The sequence below is a fragment of the Orycteropus afer genome, unplaced genomic scaffold, assembly GCF_000298275.1.
Source record: "Orycteropus afer afer isolate SDZICR_OR568_19922 unplaced genomic scaffold, OryAfe1.0 scaffold00085, whole genome shotgun sequence".
Lineage (NCBI taxonomy): Eukaryota > Metazoa > Chordata > Mammalia > Tubulidentata > Orycteropodidae > Orycteropus > Orycteropus afer.
In genome coordinates this window covers 9047481-9067950 of record NW_006921672.1, presented here as the reverse complement: position 1 = coordinate 9067950, position 20470 = coordinate 9047481, and the positions used below count along the sequence as shown (strand labels likewise).

The 20470-nt window shown below is 37.1% G+C and overlaps 1 protein-coding gene across 1 annotated transcript; it reads left to right on the top strand.

Annotated features, from left to right (window-relative positions):
• The first annotated feature begins 243 nt into the window (after positions 1–243).
• On the top strand, positions 244–18798 carry SMARCE1 (SWI/SNF related, matrix associated, actin dependent regulator of chromatin, subfamily e, member 1). Its single transcript, XM_007942078.2, has 9 exons — positions 244–285; positions 3275–3379; positions 8674–8754; positions 9707–9838; positions 10119–10290; positions 13742–13914; positions 15121–15222; positions 15880–16090; positions 18590–18798. Exons 2-9 carry the CDS (start codon positions 3278–3280, stop codon positions 18796–18798), a joined length of 1182 nt encoding a protein of 393 aa, XP_007940269.2. The 5' UTR covers positions 244–285; positions 3275–3277.
• Positions 18799–20470: the final 1672 nt, after the last annotated feature.

Below are 20470 nucleotides of genomic sequence, written 5' to 3'. Positions count from 1 at the left end.
TTTTTATTTTAGTGTCTCAGATTCATTCTTAAGGAACTGAGAACTTAAATCTTCCAAAATGTCAAGTAAGTTTCATTTTTTATATTTATCAATCTATGTTAATAAGAGACTAATGCCCTAGCAAATGGGAATTCCAAAATACTCTTCATTTTTTTTCTTCAAAACAGGACCATTGGTAGTTTTGTTGCATAGTATTATATCTCAGTTGTTTACAAGAAGTTATTTATTTTCTTTCAAACAGAAAGACCATCTTATGCCCCACCTCCCACCCCAGCTCCTGCAACAGTAAGTTTTAATTTTCTTGTTAATGTAATAGCCAAGTCTGGCCTTGATACAAAAACCCAGATGTCTTCCAGTGACAGTCACTCAATCAACACAACAGTATGAAAAAGTCAGCTAAAAAACATCACTTCCTACTAAATAAAATAACTCTGCATCTTACCTTGAACCAACCCCAACATTTAAAGAAACATACTGCTGAAATTCTGATCTCCTGTGCTCATTTTTTTTCTTTCTTTTAAATGGGAAATAAATGAAAAGCTTAACACTTCTCTCTTATTAATCTTAGTTATTAAGAGTCTTTAAAGTTGATATTGAGTGAATGCTCATTCTGGCTTTTTTCTTTTTTTTTTTTCTTTAAAGACCTAACCTTCAACTGGTTATATTTTTCTCTCTTTTTTATCTCTACATAATTTTCATATTAAATCAAACAATAATGCTTCTAGTTCTACAATAACACACATTGTAAATCTTTATTTTCAAGCTGTTCAAGTAAGGATTTTTTTATCTGTGGGTCAGATCCTGCTATTGAGTTTTATTCCACTTTAATAATATATATATATATATTTTTTAATTTGGGAATATTCCAGTTTCAAAGTGTCTCCATAATAATTGTGAACTGGCTTTTTTTTTTTACAGCAAGCTCTGACCCAGCTTGGTCAGCATGTAAAATAATTGTTCAACCCACAAAACTGATACAACAGTAACTGTTTAGGCCTTGCTGAAATGAATTCCTTGGGGTTTTTTATTTTTAAAAAACAACAAAACACTGTTAATATTGGCCATATCCTACAAAACCAGTTCTTTAACAGCTGTTAGCTTCCTTCTACATCCCCTACCACCTAAATTTCAGGCTAGTCTACTTTTCACTACTACTTAGGTCCTTGTGTAATTTTATTTTCTTCACTAGATGACTTCTCTTATTTACTAACCCTCAGATGTATGTTTTAGTTATGTTTATCAGCTATTTGTTTTTCCTCAGTAAGATGCATTTAAAAAGAGATACTGTGTCACATGCTCTAAGTTCATTTTCTATTATATACAGTCTCTAGAGTTTCTTCCAGTAGATCTTAAAGTCTGTTGTTTGATGTGTTTACTTTCTTAAATCAGAACATTTCTTATGATCATCTCCACGGTACTCTGCTAGTAGCTATACAGGTAGAGTTGAACAGTTGAGATTCCTGACCTCAGAGAGCTAACCAAGTACTTCAGTTTTGGAAATGGCAATTGTAATGTTTTAGTTTCCTTTTTTTTAGTTCTCTCATTTTTCTTATGTTATTGCCTCATAATGTCGTACAGCGATTCTTACTATTTATACAACTTTTGAAGGTGTCATTTTGTTGTAAATACTGCCTCTTTGACAATGTATAATATCTTGAGAACAAACTTCACTTTTTGAGCTCAAAAACCAAGTATCCCCCTTAGGACTTCCTAGATACAGAAAGGGATGTTTTGCCTCTCTTGAGTCATATTTCTGTACCATTATAATTTCACATTGACACACGAAATATGGAAAAGTAGGGATTAGGACATCCAACAGAATGGATATGAAATGAATTATTCTTCTTCCTTTTTTTCCCATTCTTATCACCACCACCCTCACTACCACCTCCACCATCACCACTACCCCAAAAATGGACCACTTTAGATGATACGTATTTATTTTGTGCCTTTGATACTTCATCTGTGTTTTGCCTACTTAAATATGTTTAATTTGCGTCTTCCCTAACTGTATAGACTAGAAATTGAACAGTCATTGTCTTTTCTCCTAAAAAGTATCGAATGTAATGCCTGCCTTTTGGACCCTAAGGATATGTGCAACAGCATGTTTTAGAAAATTGTATTTATTTTGTAACAGCTGCAGCATAGCTGGGATGTGTCATTAAGTGTATACCACATTATACAATCAGAACTGATACTGTTAATTGCATGTTAAAATGAAATTGTCACTTGTTTTGATCGAGTTTCATTAGGTAAAATACCCTACTTTTGGTCTCTCTTTGCTACATTCTTTTTATGCATTGTGCCTTGATTCCCATGAACATTGGCTGTCATTAGTAGTAACCATGACGGCACTATTTAAGAGCCCGTCTGTGATCACATCAACACTTAATTCACAAAAACCAAGAATACTGTTGCTGTAGCAGGCAGTTGTGTTTTACAAGGACCATCAGGAAACTAGATGGAAAAGGAAAGTTCAAGTCTGTCACCTGCAAAGTAGTTCACATTAAGACTAAAGTACAGAAAATGTTTAGGATTGACCTGTGGAAGATGGATCAAAGAAGAGATGAAAGAGAAAAGCCTATAAAATAGTAACTGAATTATACAGATTAGGCAGCACCCCAGAATGAAGTCCATGCATATTTTACAAGTCCTTGTTTTGAAATCATGTATGTGACACTCATTGAATCTGATATACGTTCTTCTCTATTGGCAACTTCTGGCTTCCTGATTTAAGTCTCTTCTCATTTCAAACATTATATAAAATGATATAAAACTCTCTTGAAAGCAAATCCACTCTTGTTTTTATTCATTTTTAGTAGGTGAATACATTGGTGACATCTACATAACTGTCAAATAAATCGTGTTTTGTTTTGCATGTAAAGTGTTTCAGACTTGCAGTTTATCACATTTCAAGCCTTCCTATCTCAGATATCATATATCACTAAATTGTTACATCATTGTTATTTCATAAAGTAATCCTGAATGTTTGAGACACTTCAGTGTATTGCTTACCCAAACACCAACCACATACATTCACATTCACACAAACACCCCTCCCCCCTGCAAAAGAAAAAAACAAACACTGGTAGACAGGTCTCTCAAAGAAAATTTTAATTTTCTCAATGAAAGAAAAAGGACAATTACAACACATCATTGCTTGTTTAAGTTCAGGTTGCTTTTGCATGCCATATGCAGATCATTTTTCATTTCTGTGTTTTCCTCGTTTGAGCTCATTTCTCATTCGTGTTTTTGTCTCATTTGTTTCCATCAGCAAATGCCCAGCACACCAGGGTTTGTGGGATACAATCCATACAGTCATCTCGCCTACAACAACTACAGGCTGGGAGGGAACCCGGGCACCAACAGCCGGGTCACGGTAGGAGAATCAACTATTACAGCATCCGGCAAACAACTGGAATTGGCTAGAAATGGCTTCAGAGTTAGGTCCTTTTGAATCATAAGTACAGCCATTAAAATTTTTTTAATCTGGCTTTTTGACTATTTTAAACATTTGTTTTACAATCTTACACGGAAAAGAAAAAATGTGCGATCTTGATACATCTGTGGAACAAAAGACAAATCCATTCTGTTTGGTGGTCAGTAGGATGAAAGTCTTGGGCACTTAATGCTTATTCGGTATGTAGACAAAGCTAGAGTTTCTTTTTAAATACTCCTTTTGACATGAAGAATATCTCATTTATCTAAGGTATTTGGCAGTAGGTTACAGAACTCAGGTCCTTGATATGTGCGGAACTTACAGACCTGGCTGGAAAGCTTTCGACTGGCCTAGCAGAAGCTTCTATTTAAACTGCCACACGTAATTATTTGTCATTTGGATTTAGTTGTTGACCTTTTGAGATTAATTTCTCTCCAGTGAAAAAGAAAAAGATTTTTATGTCACAATTTTAGAATGAAATTAGTTTGAAGTACCGGACTAGATCATACAAGTGGAAGTGCGTGTCTAGTCCGTAGGACAAGGTATATAGTTTCTGAAACTTCAGCTGTGTCGTATAAATGATCAACCTAAGATACCAAAACTGAATGATCACTTTCAAACTTTATTTTAGAAATACCTTAAACTTCATTCAAGAAAGTTTTAAGTTTCAAAGAAGCAAAAGAACCTTGCTCTTAACTGTAAAAAAAAAAAAAAAAAAAAAAAAAAAAAAAAAAAAAAAAGGGGGGGGGGTGGATTTACCAAAAGCAAATAAATCCAAAAGCCAAATACCTACATGTGCATTGGAATGTGGTATTGGTGAGAATTTATACAACCCAGAAGGGTTGTCAGCTTTTTAATACCTGGTTTCCATTTGCTATATTCATGGATAAGAAGTGCCTTCAGTTAATGTAACCTCAAAAAAGCCCTCTCACCCTGTCGTCATGCTAGAGCAAAAAGTGTGTAACTATCAAACTGTATGTCTATCTTGGTAAGCACATTGACAGGTTTTGTTTGTCTAAATTTTTCATTGTTTCTGCGTAATTTGTATTTCATAAGCATATCAAGTTTTATGTGCCATGCATATTTCATGGTATTGCAAAAGAATTCTGACAAAGTGTGTATATGTATGCATTTCACAATGCATATGGTTTTTATGTGCATCGGTACCTGTTTTTCCCTGGCCTAACTGTGTTTCACAAGTGTAATGGGCAGCAAGGTTGTCAAATGATAAAGAACGTTTTAATTTAAACAAGGAGCAGAATCTGGGATCATCGTGTTAATGCAGAGACTTATTCGTGGACGGTAAACAAAAGTATAATTAAATTTAATAGCTCTATACAGTCAGCTTTTGATTATCTATATTAATAGACTAGAAATAGCAGTACCTATAATATTAGAAAGGAGCTCTGGTAGTATAGTGCCTAACACATTTGACTGCTAACCAGAAGGCTGGCAGTTCAAACCCACCAGCCACTCCTCGGAAGGAAGACTGGACAATCTACTATAGTGATACTGCCTCGGAAACCCAAGCAGGGGTCACTACGAGTCCAATCCGACTTGACAGCAGTGAGTTTGGTTTTTGTGTAATATTAGAAAAAATTTTGGCTTTGTGTAAGCATTTTCTTATGTTAGATGCTTCTGGGGCATTTCTGTTGGTGAAGTGACCATGAAAAGGGAAGTGTACTACTACTATCTTGGGGCCTTGTCCTGGTTCAGTCCTTTTTCTCCCCTTTTTTGGGGATGGTAGCCTCCCAGTAGACTAGGCAGATTGTTGGTAATGGGAACTTTGGTGTCTCGTTCTTTGTGATTTTCTTTATATTGTGGTCTTCTCAACACATTTAAATGTACTCAGACCGCTGTTTAGACATGCAACAAAGAAGGCCTTGAAAAGGTGGAGCTTTGGTGGGGGGGGGAAGCATATGTTAATCCCAGTGCTTTTAACTGTAGAGTGTATTTTGGTGACCTCTCTCCTAGGTCATTGAATCATTCTCTGAGAAAATGACTTAACGCCTGCCTTTAGGTGCTGTCAAGTGGATTCTGACTTGTAGTGACTCTATGTTTAGCAGGACTCAGTTTTTAGATTATATTTTGACCATTATTAAAGTATTTTAAGATGGACCCCTATTGTGCACTACTATTGGTTTGGTTTGGTTGTTTTTTTAATTTCCTCCAGAAGGCTGGCGGTTCAAACCCACCTGCCACTCCTCGGAAGGAAGGTTGGGCATTCTACTTCCATAGTGATACTGCCTTGGAAACCAAAAGAGGAGTATACAACAACAACCTGTTTGGTATTGTCTACAAATCTTACCATACCCAGTGATTTAAAAGGATGATTCTGTGAAGTAACTTTGTGCAGGTGCCACAGAACATTGGGTTTCTCTGATTCAGGCTCCAGTGCACTTGGACAGTTTTCAGACACTAAACGCTTTGTGAAGCTTGTTGAAAGCTTTTGGTGAGGTATGATAGCTGTGAGGTAGAATTCAGCTCTGATCAGGGCTTCATCCAGGTGATGATTTGCATTCTTAAGTACAAGATGTGAAAACAGCTTGAGACAAAAATGTTAAAAACAACATATTTATCTATACTTGAGTGGAAATTCACCTTGGGGGAAAAACCCCTTAAAAAGCTGAGAGTTGGAAAGGAAACAACAAAATGAGTAGATAAGGTAAATTTCACAAAATCATGGACTTTATTCATAGGTGACTCCTAGGAACTTACTCTTAGGTAGGCACAGTTTGGACGACCTAATTATTTGTTTTTCTCCATTCATGCAAATTGAAAGCAGAAAAGTGGGAAGAGAGAGTTGCTTTTTATAGCCAGGTTTCCTGATAGCAATAAGAATCAGTAACACCAACAAGAGGAAAGACAGTTAAAGAAGGAAACACACACTACAAAATTGTAACCCTGCACCATTAGTAAAAGGGCCAACAGTTTTTCACCTCTCAAACCTGAGGATTGTAGCACTTTAAAAAGAGAGTAGAGAAATATATTTGGCATTATAGAAAGATACCTATCTGAGATGATATATAAATTGGATGTTTAGTGACCTAAATCTTTAGTATCCCACAAACTAGCTGGAATTTAATTAGTTGTTGATTCATTTTGTGTTTTAATACATGGACTTGTCTTTGTTACGAAAACAAGACCTCGATATATAGATGATTTGTGTACCTACCTTCAGGATAAAGGAATGGGAAATAAGCAAACCCCATTAATGTTATAAAATGCACTTCTGTATATTAACAGTAATCTACCATCTTCAATTATTGGCACAACTCCAAATTTACTTGTAACCCACTTTATGAAATTCTGAAGATTTATGCTGAATACGAGTCCTGACTTTTGAGTGTCTCTCTTGAGAGTCAGCTATAAGGTTGGCCTTGTAGGAGTTTTCCTTCCTCTTTGAAAGAACTGCAGACTTTGATATAGAACTCTCCTTACTGGCTGCTCATACCACCACCGTTGATAGTTTCCATCCCCCATGGCCCACTGTTAGTTAAACATAGGGTCTGTCAGCAATGACACCAACATGAGAGTTGGTAAGAGTGCCTGGGAGAATTGGAAAGAGAGGAAGTGCTGCTTCAAAGGTGAAATGCTTTCTAGTAACTTCATGTATGAAGAAGCAGCACTGTTGAGAAGTAGGGAGGGAAGAAGGGAGCCCCTAGTAGGAAGAGGAAGCATTGCTTGATCATGGTAGAAAAGGGCACAAACAGGCTAATTCCTAAATCCTTAGATTAAACATAAGGTTATGATAGGGGTCCCATCCCAGAATGGAGGAATGTCGCTAGGGTTTTCCCACAACATAACAGAAGGGCAAGAGAACAAAGTGCCACTTTAGTTTTCTTGTAAGGGTTTGTCTGTCTCTCTCTTTTGATGATTAGAGTAAAGCCAATAGTACTTCTCCCCAGCCTGGCAGGAAGAATCATTATCAGGGATCTTCTGCAAATTTTGGGGAAATAAGTGTGGTTCACCCAAGATTTTTCTAATTCTGGGTCCTTGATCAAAGACAGTTTGTCTGTGTTATGACTAAGACAGTCAGAAATACTCTTGAATTGGAGTTGCATGAGCACCTACCAGAAACTCTCTAGAATCTCTTGTCTAGATAATAGCCCATAACAATCAACCAGTCTCTCCTCTTTCTGTTCCCTTCCTCTTTTTTTTTTCCCTCTCCCATTTTTTTCTTTACCCTTTTAAAAAATATTTTGTAGTGTGACCGCCCCTATTCTTCTGTCTCATTTTTCCTGCACATATCCCGTCTTTCCTTTTTCTTTTCTTTTTTCTCATACATTCCCCATAATACCAAAGGTTTTTCATGGAACAGAGCTTTATAAGACCTAAAAAGTCTTAATCAGGCCCCATATCAGCCAATTTTCTATCCCTGATAAATTTGTTCTCACTTCTAGACTGTGGTTGGGACTTAGGAAAAAGAAAGGCATGAAGGCATGAACTTCAGTTCACTTTTCTTGACCCCTTTCTAAGAAAACCATTAGATACGGGCAGAATTTAAAAGAAATAAAATCTCTAGTCTGATCCAGAGATAGGGGTTTGTTTTGGTTTGGTTTTCATTTTTGAACCTGGGAGGTAGTTTTGTGTTGTTGCTTATGTGAGGATACACTGTGGAATTGTCCAGAAAGATCCAAAGTCCCCTGTAGACAGCATGAGTGTAGTAAGGCCAAAGGAGCTCAGATACTGCTGCTGCTGCTGGTGTTAGTGTTAGTGTTAGGTTCTGTCTAGTCGGTTTCCATTCGTAGCGACCCTATGTACAACAGAACGAAATGCTCCCTGGTCCTGCGCCATCCTCACAATCACTGCTGTGTCTGAGTCCGTTGTTGTGCAGATAATCAAGTGTTGACTGTATGTATAGTAGTAAATTAAGTAAAATAAAATGGTACCAGGAAGTGTTCTAAATGTGAGACATTTAATATATAACCATATATTTTCAATGTATGGATTATTATGTAATGTTTTGTTTGTTTTTACAGCCAGGTTGTCAAAGCAGTGGCAATACACTGCTAAGTAAAACATTTTAAAATTATGTGCTTACAGTCATTTTCTTTTGATGTGAACATTTCTGAATTTTCAGTGATAGCTATTTTCAGTGGAGGAAGTATAAGAATCTTGTATCCATGGACGAGTAGAAGAAAGGCGCGTTAGAGTTTTTTAAGGGACTCTCTTTTCAGTTTGCTGGTGAACTCCTTGCAAGTGAATAATGAATGTATTTAACTCTTTTGTAGGCGTCCTCTGGTATTACGATTCCAAAACCCCCAAAGCCACCAGATAAGCCGCTGATGCCCTACATGAGGTACAGCAGAAAGGTAGGCACCTGGCACCCAGAAGCGAGCGAGGACTGCCGTCTTCGCTTCTTTGCTTTATGTGAAATTGCAGATTATTTTAGCTGGCTTTTCTGTGCATCTTCAGAGGGTGAAGGATAAGGAATTGTAATTTTTAGAGAGATTCGTTCTGATTTTAAAATTCCGAAGCTAAAATCTAACAAGGAAGATGATTCACATAAACTGTTATGAAATCCTTAAGATAGAATGTTATGTAACCATTAAAGTAATGCCTTTTGGAGAATATTTCATGGTCTGATAAAAATGTTCAATAAGAAAAGGGATTCAAGACTACATATATTAGTGTCTTATTTTTATGAAAAGAATAGCGATAACATGTTAGTTTGAATAAAAAAAAAAGAAGCCTGCCAGACAGTGGTTATCTCCAAATAGTAAAATTATGATAGTTTTTATTTTCTTTATATTTCCTTTGATTTTTCCATTTTTCTGACTGTTAAAATAAAAACTATATAGCCCATATTTTTAACGAGAGCATTTACATATTTTAACCATTATTTAAACTATTTGAAATTTTTTGGTCATAATTATTGTATATATATTTGACAACATGGTTTATTGTGTTATGTATTCTAAATGCTTGTGAACCTTTAGAGACATAGGGAGAATGTTACTGAATTAATTCATCTTAAGTGTCTACAGTGATTAGAGGTGTTCTAGACCTATTAAATTGAAGTATTTATGAATGAAGTGACATGATGTCTGAGGTCTGCTTCAAAATAATCCAGTGTAAGGTATAGATGAAATAACATTGGCCAGGTGTTAACAGTTGTTGAAGTAGGGTGCCAGGTACATAGAGATTCATTTTACTGCCCTCTCTACTTTTGTCTAGGTTTATAAGTTTCCATAATAAAATGTTTTTTTAAAGATCTGCATTTTTAGGCATCAGTATTGAAATTTCAACTTTTCCCTTTTTAAGGTCTGGGACCAAGTTAAGGCTTCCAACCCTGACCTAAAGTTGTGGGAGATCGGCAAGATTATTGGTGGAATGTGGCGAGATCTCACTGATGAAGAAAAACAAGAATATTTAAACGAATACGAAGCAGAGAAGGTAAGATGGGTGCAGCAGTGGAATGGATACAGTATGAAGTACATAAACATTGGCTTGTTGCTTATAGAAGAAACAAAAGATTTCATCTAAAAGCTGAGACTAGACTGAGGCTCTTGGCTACCTTGGTCAGGTTACTTAATTTCTCTAAGTTCCTTTTCTTTAAAAAGACAATAATTACAACACCATGCTTTCATCACTTTTAATACTCAAATGAAATAACACAGATATACATTATGACCTGCAAAATGTTAATTATAAAACAAAAACATTTGCATTTCAGATAGAGTACAATGAATCTATGAAGGCCTATCATAATTCCCCCGCATACCTTGCTTACATAAATGCAAAGAGTCGAGCAGAAGCTGCTTTAGAGGAAGAAAGTCGACAGAGACAGTCTCGCATGGAGAAAGGAGAACCTTACATGAGCATTCAGCCTGCTGAAGATCCAGATGGTAAAAAACCAAGAAAAGTGGGATTTCCTTTATGCTTTCTCTGAAAATTAAAATATGATGTGCCTTTTATGTAAATGTTTTCATTTCCTATCTTAAGTTGAAAACAAAAAAAGCATAATTTAAGTGACATTTCAGTATCTTGAATAATTATTTTGAATAAAGTTTGTATGTGGATTTCCCCAAGAAAAAGAAATACTTCTAGTGCAGAAAATAGCAAAAAGCATTTATTAAAATCTTTATACTCAGAACTCACGAGACATTTTTAAGTCACGATTTGATTTTGCCTCAGCTGCTTTTAAAAAGTGTGTTCTAACTATATCCTCTTTTCTTATTGGATCCCTAAATTTGCTGAATTAAAGACTCTTAAGAGAGGAAATTTATGAGTGGGCAGAAGCATTATGAAAGTTAATTCAGAAATCCAACTAAAATTTATAAATGTAGCTCCTAACCACTCATGAGGGCACACACATATACACACAGAGACAGATTGTATGTATGTGTGCGTGCCTCTGTGTGTGTGTGTGTGTGTGTGAGAGAGAGAGAGAGAGAATCTGTACCTACGCACAGCCAACAGCAGAGTCCCTAATAAGCACTCCATGAATAGTTTGTAGATGTGCAGATTGTTCCCCTGGTCCTCTGCCGTCAGGCAGGGTCTGGAGCTGCGAGGAGCCCCAGAGCCACTCTCCTCCACTCTGAGCATCTGAGCATGCTCATCCCATACCTGGGGTGCCATACAAATATTAATATTTTGTTTCTGTACTTCTGTGGTTAGAAAAAGCTTGTTGCTCTAGCTATAAGCAACAAAAATATCAAGGAATTTAAGAATGCATTTTAAAGAAACAGTAACAAAGAGGAAGCTTATAAGAATTTTGAAGAGGAAGCAACAATACCACCTAAAGACATGAATAAACTGATGTACTTAAAAAGAAGGCAAAAGTTTTTAAAAAAAAAAATGGACTAAGATCATAAGTAGAGAAAGCAGAATGTAATAAATACAGAGAATAGCATATGGAATGCAAACAATACTGAGTGCTGAACAGAATCTGCAGCATTAAAGACACTCTAGCATAAGCAAGCTTAAATTACAGTTCATTGTGCAAATGGGATGATGAATGCAAGCTAAACATGCAGAACTGAAAAATACAAGATCTGATTGACAAATAATTGGCACAATAGGGGTCAGTATGAGAAGAAACAAAGGCTAGCAACATAGAACCTCTCAGTAAAAAGTAGTTTTCATAAAGTGAAAGGTAACAGTATGAATGCTGACAAGAACTGAAGAGATTTCACTCAAGTGATCCTCAAAAGAGTATTCCTCTTCTCAGCCTCAGATTTCTACCTGTTAAGTCTTTACATTTCAAATAGGATCTTAAAGCTGCTAGTAAGAAACCAACCACCAAACTCACTGCCGTCAAGTCGGATCCAACTCATAGTGACCCTTTCCTGGGTGTCCGAGGCAATATCTGTATGGAAGTAGATTGCCCAGTCTTCCTTGCGACAAGTGGCTGATGGGTTTGAACCACCAGCCTTCTAGTTAGCAGTCAAATGCCTTAGGCTCTACGCCACCAGAGCTCCTGCTAGTAAGAAAGGGCAGGTGATAATAAGATGCCAGGATAAGAATGACTTTACACCTGTGCTTTATCCCTCAGAACTGAATAGAGGGAGGAAGACTTGGGAGGTGGAAATGTACATAAAACCAAGAGGAAGGAGGCATCCCCACAAATAAAAAAGCTGCTAATTCTGTTCAGAGAGCTGCAAGACACATGCAGTCAGCCCCAGAGACAGAGAAGGCTTTTTTTTTTAAATGACATTTTGAAGAGTATATTCATGAGATAAACAACTGGTGAGTTAGTAACTAGAAAATATAAGAAAAAATTCAAACACTTGAAATCCAAGGAAGAACAATCCCAAATTGCTGAGGTTTTTTATTTTCCCTACCAGTAGTCAACATTGAGGAGCTCTGGTAGCATAGTGCCTAAGGCATTTGACTGTTAACCAGAAGGCTGGGGGTTCAAACCCACCAGCCACTCCTCGGAGGGAAGGTTGGGCAATCCTACTTCCGTAGTGATACTGCCTCGGAAACCCAAGGAGGGGTCGCTATGAGTCGGGGCCGACTCGACGGCAAATAACTAACAACAACAGTCAACATTGGGGCATTTAAATGAAGGAAGAAAGCAAAGAATAACAATAAAAGGATCTTCAAGAGATGGAGGTAGCATAAATGTACGATTTACAACCTCAAATAAGAGTGTGGGGAAAAAAAGTTAAAGTTTCTCTGTCTTATCCCAGTAATTTTAATTTAGAAGTGCATATCCTAAAGAAATTTTTTAAAAGGAAACAAAGTAATTTGCACATCACTGTACAGCTGCCCTGTTTATAATAATGAGAGATTTTAAAACTTCTTAAATAGGGAATAATAAGGACGGTGCGGAATTAGGGACTTGCAGCACAACATGGGTCTCCTAAAGTGTGGTTTCTTCACGTGTGTATGTATGCGTGTGCACACGCCTGTGTGGCAGGGGACCAACATGATTAGGTCACTTGTAGAGGAACTTTTGTTTTAATGGTTGTTGCTTAAGAAAACTTGTATTTTTTAAAGTCAATTTAAAGAAAACTATTAAGTAGATAGTAGTATAAATTGTTACCAGGTAGGTCAGAATTGTGAAGGCAGTGAAGCAAAGGCTGAGATTAAGGAACCACTGTTGTACAGCTATTAAAAATAACAAGCTAAACCTGATCCACATGATATGTGTGCAGACTTAGTGTAAGAGAACAACATAATACCTGTACGTTCTGACAGCTATACATTCTGACAAGTGTGTACATTGACACACAGAAAATTTGGAATCAGATTTTTCCTATAAAATAACTTTTGAGCCTTAATGATTTTTCAATCTGATAGAATGTGAATACTTGTTTGGGAAACTGAATATTGCTAGAGATAATGTTTTCTCTGCAGTAATAAGTTAATTTTGCAAATGGACATTTTTATTACCTTAATATTAAATTGCTACAGTAACTGATGTACTACCAAGTTCATATTGATTCATCCATTCCTAAATGCCTTAAATTATTGCCAAGAGAGTGAAACATGGGGCACGGTTTTTCTTACTGTTCTCATGTACAGCCTTAGTATTCTCAAACCAAAACATACATGTTTGTAGTTCATTTATGTTTCAGTCAAGTCCTGAGACACAAATCATCACTTAAAGATTTTTGAGAAAAACCATTATCTTGACCAGTGAATACATTGGTTGAGATGAATTAGTTTTTCAAGTGACTTGTGATGATTTAGATCAAGTGACAACCCCAGGGCACCTGTGATGCAGTCAGGCCCATTTGTTAAGCCAGTGAGGGCTCCTGCTTCTGGGTAATTAAGTGTTAACATTGTCACACCCTCATATTTATGGTAATTGGTGACCTAATTTCCAGAATATCTTGTTTATTCCAGATTATGATGATGGCTTTTCAATGAAGCATACTGCCACCGCCCGTTTCCAGAGAAACCACCGCCTCATCAGTGAAATCCTTAGTGAGAGTGTGGTGCCAGACGTCCGGTCTGTTGTCACAACAGCTAGAATGCAGGTCCTCAAACGACAGGTCCAGTCCTTAATGGTGCATCAGGTAAAGTCACGAAACTTTCATTATAAAATGGGGCTGTGCCACAGATCCCAGGTGACCTGATTCTGCCCTGTGCGTGAATGTGCATGTCAAGTATTTCTGTGTTCAACCTGACCTGTTCCTGATTTGCAGAAGAGATTTAAGGGAGTGAACCTTTCCCAGGGATTTAATAAATCTGTCATTAAAAATTGTAATATACATGCTGCAAACCTGAAACTGAACCCACCCCTGAGGACCATCTTTTAGTGAAACAGCAGGCAGACCTATAAAGAGAACAATGATACCCGTAAGGAGCGTGTCTCTCAGGTCAACCATATGAGACCAAAAGAGCAAGATTTTCCCAAAACAGTTCAGAAGACAGGCAGGGGCAGGAAAGCAGGACAAATGGAACAGAACCCAGGAAGAAGTGGGAAGAGTGCTGTTGCAGTTGAAGGGATTCCAGCTAATGTTGTAAAACAAAAAATGTATAAAATTGTTGAGTGGGTAACTAATTTGCTCTGTAAAGTTTCACCTAAATCACAATAAACTCAAACTCACTGCCATCGAGTCAGATTCAACTCACAGTGACCCCTCCTTAGGTTTCTGAGACAGTATCACTACGGAAGTAGATTGACCAACCTTCCTTCCAAAGAGTGGCTGGTGGGTTTGAACCACGAGCCTTCTGTTTAGCAGTCAAAATGCCTTAAGTACTGTGCCACCAGAGCTCCCTAAACCACAATAAATTTAAAAATAAAAAAAGTAATGTAGATCCTTGTATATTAAGAACTGTCACCTTAAGAGTTTCGAGGCATTTCAACCTGTCCTGCTTTATGAAAAATTCTTTCCCAAAGAAATTGCTCAAGCCCAGAATAGTATTCTTTAACATACACCTATTACTCATCCTCAGTCCTCTGTCCTACACCTTTATATTTTTCTTAGCTAGACATATTATAAATGATTTAAATTAAAAACATTACTTAGAATGGTTATGTATATATTTACCAAATTTAAAATGTTGAGGTTGGGGAAAAATTGGGTCAAAATAAGAAGTTTGGTTCTGGACAAATAAATTTGGCACCCTCACTGCAAAAAAAAAAAAAAAATTATTTGCCACACTGGGAGAGTGTGAACTGTTAAACAATGAGACAGATTTTTTCTATGTTTGGCATTTGCTTTAGCAAAACTAATACAGTTATTATAAAGCTTGAACATAAATTTTATATTTTACAGCGGAAACTGGAAGCTGAACTTCTTCAAATAGAGGAGCGACACCAGGAAAAGAAGAGGAAATTCCTGGAAAGCACAGATTCATTTAACAATGAACTTAAAAGGGTATCAATTTAATGTCGTAACTCTACTTTTGTTACTGTGTATATTACTGTCTTCTCATTCTTCTCATTCTTTTGTCCAATATAGTGTTTTTATTTAATGTGCTTCACTTTGAAATAGGGTTAACTTTGCTGTAACCAGTAAGATCTTGGATTTATAAAATTACTCCCATTTTTTTCTGGCAAAAAATATCACACATATCCACACACGTACTAGGCCTGTAGACTCTAGCCTCCAGTGATTTAATTTAAACTCCCATGCAGTCATGAATTGTCATTTTAGTGAGTTTTACTCATCAGTTGTCTTCATTAGGTGTAATTCACAATTTACACTTGGTATCCAAACAAGTAAATGTAGTGATTGGTAATCTGAAATATAAAACAGAAGCCCTAGTACATAGTCTACTATAATTTTCGGGATTAGATCCCTAGCTACTGTAATAGTTGATGTTAGTACATGGCTGCTGAAGCCATTAACAACTTTCTTTTTTCTGTCAGGCTGATAGTTATATAGACAAGAGCTTCTGGGAAGACCCAGAACCACATTTTCCCCCCCATATAAATGTATGTCGTTTATAAGCATGAAAACTCACTTTTGAAACAGTTTCTCTGGTTCAGAGATTGTAAGAACATCACTAAGGATTTTTTTTTCTGACTACAGCTGTGCGGTTTGAAGGTAGAAGTGGACATGGAGAAAATCGCAGCTGAAATCGCACAGGCTGAGGAGCAGGCCCGCAAAAGGCAGGAGGAAAGGGAGAAGGAGGCGGCCGAGCAGGCTGACCGCAGTCAGAGCAGTATGGCCCCTGAGGAAGAGCAGGGAGCTAATAAAGCCGAAGACAAGAAGGAAGACGAGGGCATTCCAGTGGAGACAGGTAACCTACCAGCTGACCCCACGGGAGGCCAAGGGTTTTTACTGTCTCTCTCTCTGTCTGTCTGTCTGTCTTTTTCATTGTGCTTTGGGTGCAAATTTACAAAGCAAATTTGTTTACATTCAACAGTTCGTGCACACTTAATTGCATCACACCCTGATTACCATCCCCAACCATAAAAAACTCTCCTCCCCTCCCCTCCCTGTGAATACCCCTCTCTGTGCCCTTCTTCACTACACATTTCTGTCTGTCCAGCTTTCCTTTCACTGCTTATCAAGTTACTGTATTAGCCTTGCCTCTTGAGTTACTTACTACGTGGCCTACATAGGTTGTTTTTTGTTTTTTTTTTTTCCCAAAATCTTACTCTTTCTGTAATAGATTCACTTAAAATGTTGATGTCGGTACAAAATAGCAGGGATGTATTGTCTTTGATCTTGCCATTTAAAGTCTTGGTTTTTTTGCCCACATTGGTTCATGTCATTTTCTGCCTTCAGAATTTAAAAGTATAGTAGATAAGGATTACCAGCTCTGGAGTCAGGCATGAGTCTGATACTGCTTCACTACTTGCTAGCACAAAGACATTGGATAAATTATTCAGTCTCTGTCTCCTCATTTATAAAGTATTCTAGTACCTACCTCCAAGAGTAACATATTACAAAGAGTACAAGAAAATGTATATAAAACATCCACCACTGGGTTTGACCTAGTGCAATACTTGATATTTTAACCTAATTGCTAATGTTACTTAAACAAGATCTGGTCATTGCTCTTAACACTGATCATCTTTGATGTCCAAGGTTTGGCAAAGTGAAATTTGTTAGGCCAAATCCTGCCCACCTGTTCTTTTTAAGTAAAGTTTTATTGGAACACAGCCACACCTATTTTTGTACTATTTTCTATGGCTGCTTTAGGCCTATCACAGTGTAGTTGAGTAGTTGGAACAGAGACTGTGACATACAAAAAGCCTAAAATATTTATTATCTAGCCCTTTCTGGAAAAACTTCCCTACCTGTCCTAGAAAATTCTTAATTCCAGGTATAATGATTTTTCTGATTGAAAGCATCTCTCAAAGCAAAAAAATAACAGGTAAAACCTATACAGAGAATTAATTAAATCAATTTTGCTTGAGATTTTGAGGTCACCTTAACTTCTGACAGTATTTTGACTCTGCCCAGTGAACTAAGTAAACAGGACAAAGTAGTCATCAAAAACATAGCCAAGGGCTTCCTGGACCATGATTATAACACATGGAAGAAACAGCAGTCATGCTGTATACTCAGAGGACCACCCCAGGTTTGATATCTGGAAAACATTGGATGGAATGTAGATATCTTTACCAGGTGTTTCTACAAAATTTAATTCAGCAGATTAACATTTCAGATAGTCAAATTTTTTAAGTTTCATTATCAGAGTCTCTTTCTGTTTTGTATGAACATGTTTTTTGTCTTAACAAATTTGGATCCTGGGCACATTTTTGTGGTTAAAGCAAGTTTGAGAATTAGGGTTATGGGTCTTTGCTCATTTTGCAACTAGACAAAACACTCAGTCCTTCACCTCTGTTTTGTTGTCTTTGTATGCAACATGGCTTATTTTTAAGTCCTATATGTCTGTAGTGAAAGGTGCTCAAATTTTGATCCTTCTAGAAAGGAAAATTGTGACTGTTAGAGCAAGAACCTCATGCTGTTAATTTCTTAAGGGAAACAGCCCAGCATGATATTTAACTGAATATGTAAAATACCCACCTTATATTATTTCTATACCTGCTTTCTTACTCATTTAAGAGTTATAGTATAGCACTGTCCAATAGAAATAAAATGCAAGTTACATGAGTAATTCTTACTTTTCTAGTAGTAACATTTATTAAAAAGAGCTCTGGTAGCATAGTGCCTAAGGCACTTGACTGCTAACCAGAAGGCTGGCAGTTCAAACCCACCAGCCACTCCTCGGAAGGAAAGTTGGGCAATCTACTTCTGTCGTGATACAGCCTCAGAAACCCAAGGAGGGGTCACTCTGAGTCGGGGCTGAGTCGATGGCACATGATAACAACAACAACATTTATTAAAAAGTAAAGTGAAACAAGCACAGTTAATTTTAATAGTATATTTTCTCTAACACAATATATATAAAATTATATCATTTCAACATGTAATAAATATTTAGTAAATTAGTTAAATAATTTACATTCTTTTTTTAATATTGCATCTTCAAAATTCAGTGTGTATTTTAAACTTATAGCACATCTCAATTCAGAATCTAAATTTTCTACAGAAATATTTGATGTGTATCTAGATTTCATAAAATTGACAGTTTAAAAAGTAGATTTACATACCCCAAATTATTCCAAGCACACCTGGAAGTTCCTCCTCACACTAGCCGAGGTCCAGGTGCTCAGTACTCACACGTGGCTAGTGCCTATGGGACAGCACAGCTCTAGACTGCCAGCATAATTGGAAGAGTACATTTTTGTCTTTGGAACTGACAGTGACAAATGTATGATTCCAGAGGAGACTCACCTTGAAGAAACAACGGAGAGCCAGCAGAATGGTGACGAAGGCACGTCGACTCCTGAGGATAAGGAGAGTGGGCAGGAGGGGGTTGACAGTATGGCAGAGGAAGGAACCAGTGACAGTAACACTGGCTCAGAGAGCAACAGTGCGACAGTGGAGGAGGCACCGACAGACCCCACACCTGAGGACGAGAAAAAGGAATAAGTGTTGCCTTGTTTTATGTGTTCTAAATACTTTTTTTAAATGAAATAATGGTTTTTTGAGTTTTAATGGTGTTATGTGGTTTTTGTATTAATTTTTTTCTTGTCCATATCACACCACCAAAGGCTTTTAGACCATTTGGCATCAGGGGCCTAGTGGTACAGTCACCCTTCAGAGGTTGTGAAGATGGCTCTTTTCTTTGGATCTTGTTTCTAGCCCTCAACTGCTGAAAACTTAAGAATTTAGATTGAGAAAGCGTCCACCTCTTTTAGAGAATTATCCTTTGATGCTGCAGAATCTACTCTTACAAATGCCTTCTTACAGCTCACTTGGGTGCTTACCAAAGCCATAGCTTTAAACCTTCCAAGTCCCCATCAACATTTTCCTTCAGAGTCCCCTCTGCAGAGTTTACTTCTGCAAAGAGTAGCTTCTTGAAAACATAATCTTGTGTGAGTGTATATATTTACTCACCTTTTTAAAACTTTTAATCACAGTCTCAGATACCAAGAGTCATGTTAGGGAGTTGATTGTAGCTTTCACCTATACTTGGATCGTATTGATCGAGAAATTTTAACTGTCTCCATGGTTAGTTACTAGTTCTGCAATAGTCATTACAGTGAACACAGCACATACACATTATGTATACTCTTTTGTTATAATTAATATTGGGTGTGTTCTGATAAATTTATCCTTACTGTACAGACAAATTACTTTTTTACCAAGTTTTCCAAAGACAGAGTAGATCACAAAGCTTAAGGAACTGAATATTCTTGTAATGGAGTAAATCACTTCACAATGATTAGCCCACTCCAGAAGGAAAACAGCTGGGAATTAAGTTCATCCGCTTAAAACTGTTTTACAGTAATCAAAACGTTCAAAACCTCAATGCTCAGGATCCCAGAGATCAGAGCTACCTTTTTGATAAACTCTTCGTAAAGTCTTGGAGACTAGAAGCAAGATAGTTTGTGACACATGCTTCACAAAAACTAGAATAGATTTTTACTGAATAGTGGTATATCTACTGGTATATGTTTCTTAAAGGTCCAAATGTAATAAAAAAAGAAAAGAAAAAAAGTCTCAGTGTTTTTAATGCACTAAATATTTGTACGCAAAACAAGCGTACGATCTTGTTCCTGGACTGTGAAGACATTAGTATGGAGTGGCCACTCAGAGCTGTTCCAAATTGCATACTTGGGGCCCCTATCTCATCTAACTACGTCTGTAACTGCTGCGGTAGAGTTCCAGTTGTATAAGCTAAGCCACTTGTGAAAATGTGTTTCCTGATAGTCATGTTGCATATGCAGGTTGGTCTTTGGCTCTAAAAATGGAAAATGTTTTTACATTTACAGTTGAGGAATATGAAGACCTCTATGACATTTAAATTGTCTTCGAAAAAACATGGCTAAATGATAATAAATGTAGACCTTGTGCTTAAGTGGAGGTAACCTGTCCATACCAGCACGACTTAATTCATAGTCAGTTGACTGCCACCTGACTGGTGGGCCTTGAGCTCACAGCACTCCGTGATTCTACTCTGCCTTCAGCTTCCTGAGAGCGGAAGCAGGGAGGAAACTTGAAGGGAGTGGACGGTCCATGACTGCCTTTTTCTAGATAAGGTGTGGAACCTCCCCTATTTTCTAGTGAGTCAGACAACTAATTTGTCAAATAGCTACAT

Excerpts from the sequence above, each read along its gene's own strand:
- SMARCE1 (XM_007942078.2), top strand. The coding sequence starts at position 3,278 with ATGCCCAGCACACCAGGGTTTGTGGGATACAATCCATACAGTCATCTC. Across the intron at positions 8,755-9,706 it reads ACATGAGGTACAGCAGAAAG|GTCTGGGACCAAGTTAAGGC; the intron begins GTAGGCACCTGG and ends TCCCTTTTTAAG. Across the intron at positions 10,291-13,741 it reads GCCTGCTGAAGATCCAGATG|ATTATGATGATGGCTTTTCA; the intron begins GTAAAAAACCAA and ends TGTTTATTCCAG.